The 9,400-nt window shown below is 39.0% G+C and overlaps 3 protein-coding genes across 3 annotated transcripts in view; 2 read left to right on the top strand and 1 right to left on the bottom strand.

The window, feature by feature from the left end:
- Window positions 1,506–4,406, top strand: LOC104738802 (protein SPIRRIG; the record flags this gene model as incomplete). The annotated part of the gene is given in 4 exon segments (XM_010459013.1): window positions 1,506–1,814; window positions 1,972–2,278; window positions 2,366–2,512; window positions 2,622–4,406. Coding segments are annotated over 4 exon segments (2,008 nt in total), but the record flags the coding sequence as incomplete, so codon positions are not given.
- On the top strand, window positions 5,079–6,888 carry LOC104738801 (beta-carotene isomerase D27, chloroplastic-like). The gene is made up of 7 exons (XM_010459012.1): window positions 5,079–5,460; window positions 5,550–5,698; window positions 5,789–5,881; window positions 5,957–6,018; window positions 6,199–6,305; window positions 6,626–6,718; window positions 6,810–6,888. Exons 1-7 carry the CDS (start codon window positions 5,190–5,192, stop codon window positions 6,842–6,844), a joined length of 810 nt encoding a protein of 269 aa, XP_010457314.1. The 5' UTR covers window positions 5,079–5,189; the 3' UTR covers window positions 6,845–6,888.
- The window catches only part of LOC104743129 (putative clathrin assembly protein At1g03050), a 3,070-nt gene continuing 1,039 nt past the window's right edge, over window positions 7,370–9,400 (bottom strand). The window contains exons 2-5 of the mRNA XM_010464241.1: window positions 9,248–9,398; window positions 8,928–9,133; window positions 7,958–8,827; window positions 7,370–7,821 (exon numbers count right to left, since the gene is read on the bottom strand). Of these exons, the coding sequence (XP_010462543.1) occupies window positions 7,547–7,821; window positions 7,958–8,827; window positions 8,928–9,133; window positions 9,248–9,398 (1,502 nt within the window). The 3' untranslated portion in view covers window positions 7,370–7,546. The remainder of the gene's footprint in view (window positions 7,822–7,957; window positions 8,828–8,927; window positions 9,134–9,247; window positions 9,399–9,400) is intronic.

Here is a 9,400-nt window from a genome sequence, read left to right as displayed (position 1 = left end):
CTGCTTGATTGCAGATATGAGAGCTGGGATGATCCCGAGGTTCCAAAATTTCATTATGGTTCTCACTATTCAAGTGCGGGAATTGTTCTGTTTTACCTTATTCGCCTCCCGCCATTCAGTGCTGAAAATCAGAAGCTGCAGGGCGGTCAGTTTGATCATGCTGATAGACTCTTTAATAGTATTAAAGATACTTGGCTAAGTGCAGCAGGAAAGGGAAATACTTCAGACGTTAAAGAACTAATTCCTGAATTCTTCTACATGCCTGAGTTTTTGGAAAATAGATTCAGCCTTGATTTGGGTGAAAAACAATCAGGAGAGAAGGTTTGTGTCAGTTCAAGGTCTTTCCATTGTGTTTGATTGCTCCTTTCATGTTGAGTTTATATACTTATATTTCCTGCATAATTTCAGGTTGGTGATGTCTTTTTACCTCCATGGGCTAGAGGTAGTGTACGTGAGTTCATCCTCAAACACAGAGAAGCGTTGGAGTCAGATTATGTCTCAGAGAATTTGCATCATTGGATAGATCTCATCTTTGGGTACAAACAGAGAGGAAAGGTACATTACACTATATTTTCCTTTTGCTGCTAGTCAAGTAGAATGCAGAAATCAAATTATTGTTATGTTATTCACTTTCTTGTACCTGTTCTGAAATATTTATTCTCAGGCTGCAGAAGAAGCTGTGAATGTTTTCTATCATTACACATACGAGGGAAATGTTGATATTGATGCAGTTACCGACCCTGCAATGAAAGCTTCCATACTAGCGCAGATTAATCATTTTGGGCAAACTCCGAAGCAACTATTCCCGAAAGCTCATGTCAAAAGAAGGACAGACAGGAAAATTCCTCTTCACCCTCTGAAACACTCGATGCATCTAGTTCCTCACGAAACACGTAAATGCTCATCTTCTATAAGCCAGATAATTACTTTCCACGACAAGGTTCTCGTTGCCGGAGCCAACTGTTTCTTGAAACCTAGGGGATATACAAAATACATAACATGGGGCTTCCCAGACAGGAGTTTGAGATTTATGAGCTATGATCAGGACAAACTGCTATCAACCCATGAAAATCTCCATGAAAGCAACCAGATCCAGTGTGCTGGTGTTAGTCACGATGGGCGCATTGTGGTCACTGGAGCAGAGGATGGTTTAGTGTGCGTGTGGAGAGTAAGCAAGGATGGTCCCCGTGGTTCCCGGCGTTTACGATTAGAGAAAGCCCTATGTGCCCACACAGCTAAAGTTACATGTCTACGTGTAAGCCAACCGTACATGATGATTGCAAGCGGGTCAGATGACTGTACAGTCATCATATGGGATCTCAGTTCATTGAGTTTTGTGAGGCAGCTTCCTGACTTCCCAGTTCCCATTTCAGCAATCTACATANATCCTTGGATTGTCTTCAGTTTCTTGACCGTAGTACTCATGTGGCTAGTTATTATAGATGAGATTTTCTGTCTTCATTGATCTGCAGAAGTGTAATTTTTTATTTTTTATTTTTTCCTAGGCTCGACACAACCATTTCAGGATCAGCTAAACAGGAAAGTAACGAGGGAAGCCGCCTTTTCAAATTAATGGCGAAGTCTTTCTCGAAAAGATGGCAAAATGGAGAAATCAGCAATTTCCAATACCTAATGCATCTCAATACCTTAGCAGGACGTGGATACAGTGATCTAACACAGTATCCTGTATTTCCATGGGTTCTAGCAGATTATGATAGCGAGAGCCTTGATTTGTCAGATCCCAAAACATTCCGCAAGCTTCACAAACCAATGGGTTGCCAGACACCTGAAGGAGAAGAAGAATTTAGAAAACGGTTCGTGATGTGCATTTAACCTTTGTATAGTGCATGTTTCCCTTGTTTTCTTTGCCATACGTCAATAATTTCTTGTTAACTAGCTACGGTTTTATGATAGCATAGTTGTATTTAATCTTTGCTTATTATGCATTCTTTTTCTTCTGCTTGATTGCAGATATGAGAGCTGGGATGATCCCGAGGTTCCAAAATTTCATTATGGTTCTCACTATTCAAGTGCGGGAATTGTTCTGTTTTACCTTATTCGCCTCCCGCCATTCAGTGCTGAAAATCAGAAGCTGCAGGGCGGTCAGTTTGATCATGCTGATAGACTCTTTAATAGTATTAAAGATACTTGGCTAAGTGCAGCAGGAAAGGGAAATACTTCAGACGTTAAAGAACTAATTCCTGAATTCTTCTACATGCCTGAGTTTTTGGAAAATAGATTCAGCCTTGATTTGGGTGAAAAACAATCAGGAGAGAAGGTTTGTGTCAGTTCAAGGTCTTTCCATTGTGTTTGATTGCTCCTTTCATGTTGAGTTTATATACTTATATTTCCTGCATAATTTCAGGTTGGTGATGTCTTTTTACCTCCATGGGCTAGAGGTAGTGTACGTGAGTTCATCCTCAAACACAGAGAAGCGTTGGAGTCAGATTATGTCTCAGAGAATTTGCATCATTGGATAGATCTCATCTTTGGGTACAAACAGAGAGGAAAGGTACATTACACTATATTTTCCTTTTGCTGCTAGTCAAGTAGAATGCAGAAATCAAATTATTGTTATGTTATTCACTTTCTTGTACCTGTTCTGAAATATTTATTCTCAGGCTGCAGAAGAAGCTGTGAATGTTTTCTATCATTACACATACGAGGGAAATGTTGATATTGATGCAGTTACCGACCCTGCAATGAAAGCTTCCATACTAGCGCAGATTAATCATTTTGGGCAAACTCCGAAGCAACTATTCCCGAAAGCTCATGTCAAAAGAAGGACAGACAGGAAAATTCCTCTTCACCCTCTGAAACACTCGATGCATCTAGTTCCTCACGAAACACGTAAATGCTCATCTTCTATAAGCCAGATAATTACTTTCCACGACAAGGTTCTCGTTGCCGGAGCCAACTGTTTCTTGAAACCTAGGGGATATACAAAATACATAACATGGGGCTTCCCAGACAGGAGTTTGAGATTTATGAGCTATGATCAGGACAAACTGCTATCAACCCATGAAAATCTCCATGAAAGCAACCAGATCCAGTGTGCTGGTGTTAGTCACGATGGGCGCATTGTGGTCACTGGAGCAGAGGATGGTTTAGTGTGCGTGTGGAGAGTAAGCAAGGATGGTCCCCGTGGTTCCCGGCGTTTACGATTAGAGAAAGCCCTATGTGCCCACACAGCTAAAGTTACATGTCTACGTGTAAGCCAACCGTACATGATGATTGCAAGCGGGTCAGATGACTGTACAGTCATCATATGGGATCTCAGTTCATTGAGTTTTGTGAGGCAGCTTCCTGACTTCCCAGTTCCCATTTCAGCAATCTACATAAACGACCTTACTGGGGAAATTGCAACCGCGGCTGGAACTGTCCTTGCGGTTTGGAGCATCAACGGTGATTGCCTTGCTGTGGCTAACACCTCACAGTTACCATCTGATTCGGTATTATCAGTAACAGGCTCAACATCTTCCGACTGGCTTGAAACAAGCTGGTATGTAACTGGTCATCAGAGTGGAGCAGTTAAAGTATGGCGGATGATACATTGTACTGATCCGGTGAGTGCCGAGAGCAAAACAAGTAGTAGCAACAGAACAGGAGGTCTGAATTTGGGTGATCAAGTGCCAGAGTACAAGTTGATTCTACACAAGGTGTTGAAATTCCATAAGCAACCGGTCACCGCTCTCTATCTCACGAGCGACCTAAAGCAGTTACTAAGCGGTGATTCAGCAGGACAGTTGCTTTCATGGACATTACCAGATGAGACATTAAGAGCTTCATTGAAACAGGCTTCATTGAAACAAGCTTCATTGAAACAGGCTTCATTGAAACAAGCTTCATTGAAACAGGCTTCATAGTTTTAGAATCTAAAGCAGAGACCAGTCATTCCCCTTTTGGTTTCTTTGGCTAGAACCGAAAGAGCTGGCCAGAGAACTTAAACCACATAGGAGAAAGCAAGACCAAAGTCTGAACAAAGGGTTGGCTCTGGTGGTGCGTCACTTATACATCACTGGCTTGCAGGTTAGGAGAAAGAGAGCATAGCGAGCCACTCTCAACTCTGTTTTGCTGGTGAGTTTTCAAGTTTGAGAAGGAGAAGGAGAGAAGGTTTTGTTTGAGAATTTGTGTAAATAGATGGGAAGATTACAAGCTTTACAGGGGAGTGTGTGTACTGTGTACAGTATGGTATTTTTTTGCGGCCGTTTTTTTTTTGTTTCTTTTTGAAAACTCATTGAAAATAGCAGAAGCTGGGCATATTAGTATTTACAGCCCCATCTGTATCTGTATCTGTATCTGTATTTTCTCAGATGCAATCCTTGCATTGTTTTAATATTTTGTAACCTTTTGTATTCTTCATATCTTGCATCAATGTCAATGGAAAGTTTCTTATTTGGTTCTAAGTGTGGGAGAGAGATGGTCTCTTAGATTTAATATTTTGTATGTTATCTAAGTAGATCAACAAGAAATAAAAGACAATAAAAGAAAAAAAAAGACTTTTTTTGTTTTTCTCTGTTTTTATTTGCTTGTCAGCTGCTTTGAATAAGATATTTTATTCAAATAAATTGCAAAACATGAAATATATTTCTTAAAAATTAAAATATAACAACTCATCACTAAAATTCTTCATTATTCACAATTTTTTTTTTTTATATCAATACGATATTCATGTTTTTGTAAATAATAATGATTACTATATAACTAATTCAAATTAATATATAAATGATGATATATTTTCACGAAAAAGGAAGATAATATACCATTTTAAACACTTTTACCATTCAGCCTTTGAAAAGATCTATACGTCATAAATTGAAAAGAAACAAAATAACAAAAAAAAAAAAGACAAAAGGCCAAAGAAAGCTTTAGAAAAAAAGTACAAAATTTATGTTACCATTCGAGGTTTAATTTCAAAAAAAGAAGAAGAGTATTTTCTAAATATTTGTTTCATTGTTTTCTCTTTTTACCCTTTCTTTGAAAGGACTGTCTTTTCTCTTTTGAATTAAAAGAGAAAGAAATTTTTGTATTAAAGGTAAAGATAAAGACAAAAAAAAAACAAAACAAAGATACAGAGTCATTCAAGGCCATATATATACTTTGGAGACGTCAATTCTTGGCCTTAGAAAAAAAAAAAGAACCTGCAACAAGTTTCTCTGCCCATAACTCTTCTTTTACAACAAGACCAAATGATGAACACTAAGCTATCACTTTCTCATACCAAGATTCTCACCTTCACGGGTCGGTTCAACGATACCCGCACTCGAAGTGGCTTAGACAGACGCTCAATCGTTTCCCCAACTCTCAGTTCAAAGCCCATCTACTCCGGCGAACTCAAGGCTACAAAAGAGACAGCAGTAACCGAGCCGTCGAATACGAAGAATGCGAGTAATATTGAGGACAGCTTCTTCTCGAAAATTGCAATTAATTATCTCTCAAAGAATCTTCAAGACGCAGCAGGTTTGTATCCCACATCTATTTCTTTGAACCTATGCTAATTCACTTCATATATACTTGTTGAGGAAGAAATCTGAAAAAAAAATCTTCAGGGATGAGTAGTAGTAGTACCAAGAGTACCGATTATGATAGGTTAGTAGATACGGCCACTAGGGTTGCGCGTAACTTTGACACCAAGCAACAACATGAGCTTGTTCTTAGCTCTTTGGACAGAGCATTACCAGCAGAGATAAGCTCCTTGGTAAGTTTTCTTAAGGATTTAATTAGATCAAGCTGCAGCAAACTATGAACATATTACAATCACACCAACTTATCTGGTTAAAATTTACAGATCAAAGTGCTTTTCCCACCTTCAAAACTCTCGAGGGAGCTCTTTGCGCTGTTCACCACAATATCTTTCGCTTGGCTTGTTGGACCTTCAGAGGTAAGATACTTGTTTTTGAGTTGAAATTAATAGAAAATTATCATGAGTTTTTAATTCGAGAACTTCATTGCCAAGGTGAGGGAGACTGAGGTTAATGGAAGAAAAGAGAAGAGTGTTGTGTTCATAAAGAAGTGCAGGTTAACTATAAGCTCTCTCTATCTGGTCCCCCATCTGATCATTAAACTTCAGACAAATATCAAAATCATTCTTTCATAAACAATCATTACATTACAGAAACTACAAATTAAACAATAATTTCACTTGTTGAGATCAATCACTCATATCATGCATGTCACTGAATGTTGTTTATTTTGTAGGTTTCTTGAGCAGTCAAATTGTGTTGGTATGTGCACTCATATTTGTAAAATTCCATCCCAAATATTCATGAAAAATTCACTTGGAATGCCTATCTACATGGAGCCAGGTACTACGCTGAATCTATTTCTCTTCTAGTTTATAATCACTGAAACAGGCGTAAATAAAACAGTTGAATCTCAAACTTAATTATATATTGTGAAAATATTAGCCTGCACTTCTCAACTTGTGGAGGCTTAATGTGATCTTTCGGGGTCCCATTGATTCACCACTAAGGACACCATTAACTACAAGTAGACCCTTAATGATGTGTGATCATTCTTTCTAAGAAGTCAACCATTTGACTTAACACACAAGCAATCATTTTTATTTTTTTCAAACAGAGACAAATGTGACATCACTAATTAACATTTGTATTGAGTTTTGCAGATTTTAATGATCTTAGCTGTAAGATGATGTTTGGCCGGGAGCCTCCGGAGATCCAAGATGATCCTGTTATGAAACAACCATGCTTTGAATTCTGTAAGCATTGAAACCTTTTGTGATTGACAAGATAACTTCTTAAACAAGATATTTGAGAATCTTTATTAATAATGATTATCTGTTTTTGCAGGCAAATCAAACAAAAGCTATGGTGTGAAGCATTAGAGCTTGTTCCAGAGAGATTAGATTTAATTGTGATGTCAAAAAATATTGNTGCACTTCTCAACTTGTGGAGGCTTAATGTGATCTTTCGGGGTCCCATTGATTCACCACTAAGGACACCATTAACTACAAGTAGACCCTTAATGATGTGTGATCATTCTTTCTAAGAAGTCAACCATTTGACTTAACACACAAGCAATCATTTTTATTTTTTTCAAACAGAGACAAATGTGACATCACTAATTAACATTTGTATTGAGTTTTGCAGATTTTAATGATCTTAGCTGTAAGATGATGTTTGGCCGGGAGCCTCCGGAGATCCAAGATGATCCTGTTATGAAACAACCATGCTTTGAATTCTGTAAGCATTGAAACCTTTTGTGATTGACAAGATAACTTCTTAAACAAGATATTTGAGAATCTTTATTAATAATGATTATCTGTTTTTGCAGGCAAATCAAACAAAAGCTATGGTGTGAAGCATTAGAGCTTGTTCCAGAGAGATTAGATTTAATTGTGATGTCAAAAAATATTGAAGGTTTTTCTTTTAAAGTTAAACCAGATATTACAATTACAGAAGCCATTAGTAAATAAATGTATTTGCAAAAAGATCAAAGCCATTTGTAGATCTATGAGACCAAACTGATTGGTAGACAAAACAAAAAGCTGACACAACTTAAGAAGAGCTCCATCTACGGCTCACAATCAGTATTGAGGTGTGTAAGAGTAAGGTTGGTTTTGGTTTTGGTTTTGGTTTTGCCTTAGATTCATGTGTCCTTGTCTTCCATCTCTAGAGTATTGGTCCCACATCATCTGTTCTTCCATCAACATCCTCTGTTTCTTCTCCATATCATTCATTTGCACGTATGGTGGCGGCGCAACCTCCAATGACGCTGCAAATGGATCCATGGGAACCGGACTGCTATTGTTTGCGCTGTTTCCATTTGCCGTTGCGGGTGCTGGAAGTGCCAGCATAGTCGCTGTAACCGATAGAAAATTCATGTCAAATCATCAATAAGGCAAACGAAAACAGAGCAAAGTTCTAAGAAACTTCAAAAAACTGAGAAAAGTTCTAAGAAACTGAGAAAACAGAGAAAAGTAATGTTTCTTTAAAACCTGCTGGTCTTCCTGCAGAACCGAACGCCATACTGCTTGCGCTTCCGCTGGCTCCATAAGCCGTCGATGTTTTCACGGCTGTGTTTACAGCGCCATGCTGATACATTCCGTTAAGCAACAACATATCAAAGCCTCCTCCGAGTTCCGACTTTTGTGCGGACAAGTTTGTTGCTGTTTGCACCAAAGCTGTTTCCCAATCGGCCGAATCATCCTTAAACGCTTCCCATCCTGGACCAGAATCTGAACCTGAACCACTCGCGTATGGCCCGTCAAATAAAGCCAATGCCAAGCTATCTCCAGCTTCTGCTCCTTCACCGCCGTTTGTATTCCCAAGATCTAGCAAATCACCCATCGTCTCTTCTTGTTTCTTCTCTATTACCACTTCTTCCTTTGCTTCTTCCTCGGGTTTTTCCTCTTCTTCTTCTTTTGGTGGAGGTTCGGGCAAGGCCTTGATTGCATTCATATCTTCTTGCTCTTCATTAACTTCATCTGTTCTCGCATCACCTTCTTCTTCATCAGCCTCAGATTTAGTAGATTTTGTGTTCTTGGTCTGTTCTAAAGCAGATTTGTCTCTTATAAACTCATCCATGAGGTCAAGCTTCTTCTGTGTGATCTTCTCTACCTCTGGATACTCAGAAGACCGTGCGATCCCCATGTTCTTGCACCAAGAGTAGAACTGATCAAGCTCTTCGAACTGTTTAGAAACCCGGCAGAAAATGTCATAGACCTTGATGGAATCAGAAATATCTAACTCCATAAATCGGTCGATTAAAATCCCCATTATCTCTGTTACATCGTAATATATCTGACAACTCTCCTTCACTATTGGATAGAGAGCCACAATTACAACTCTGTTGTTCCTCGCGTTACCTATCCAAAAATGTTTTTTTTGTTCACACATAACTTTTTACCCAAGAAAATAAACACACAGAGAGAGAGAGGAACCGTGAGACGCAAGTAGTATATGTACCTGTTGGACGACAAGCCAAGAAACGGTCAAGAAGTTGCTGCAAATGTTGAATTCTGATGAAAATCTGCTCTGTTTTCATCTCGGCGATAGGTTGTGACCTGACCACGATAGCCGTGGAGAGATCAGGCGCGGCTTGATCTTTCTCATCTCCATCGGTTTCTCCTCCAATGCAGTAAACTCCACGCTTCCCGTGTCTCGCTTGCATCCTCAAAAATCGAAAATTAAAAAAAAAATCTTAATCTGGTTAAACCAAAACGGCGTCACAAATACCTGTTTAAAATACATATTCAACTTGAAACCCGGATCTCGAGCACTCGTACCTGAAATCAAGCCTTTCGTCGAGGTACAAGGCGTAAGTCCTTACGAAAGCAGAGTAATCCCAAGAATTAGACCTAGAAACATCCCTGAAATCAGACATGTTGAGAAGCCTGGTACCACGGCGAGTGGCGAAGAAGATCTCTTGCTCGTAGGCT

The sequence above is a fragment of the Camelina sativa genome, chromosome 14 (genome assembly GCF_000633955.1).
Source record: "Camelina sativa cultivar DH55 chromosome 14, Cs, whole genome shotgun sequence".
Lineage (NCBI taxonomy): Eukaryota > Viridiplantae > Streptophyta > Magnoliopsida > Brassicales > Brassicaceae > Camelina > Camelina sativa.
Note: the sequence above shows the minus strand (reverse complement) of the source record. Positions and strands in the feature narration are given on the sequence as shown.

Excerpts from the sequence above, each read along its gene's own strand:
- LOC104738801 (XM_010459012.1), top strand. The coding sequence starts at position 5,190 with ATGATGAACACTAAGCTATCACTTTCTCATACCAAGATTCTCACCTTC. Across the intron at positions 6,019-6,198 it reads GTGTTCATAAAGAAGTGCAG|GTTTCTTGAGCAGTCAAATT; the intron begins GTTAACTATAAG and ends TTTATTTTGTAG. Across the intron at positions 6,719-6,809 it reads ACAACCATGCTTTGAATTCT|GCAAATCAAACAAAAGCTAT; the intron begins GTAAGCATTGAA and ends CTGTTTTTGCAG.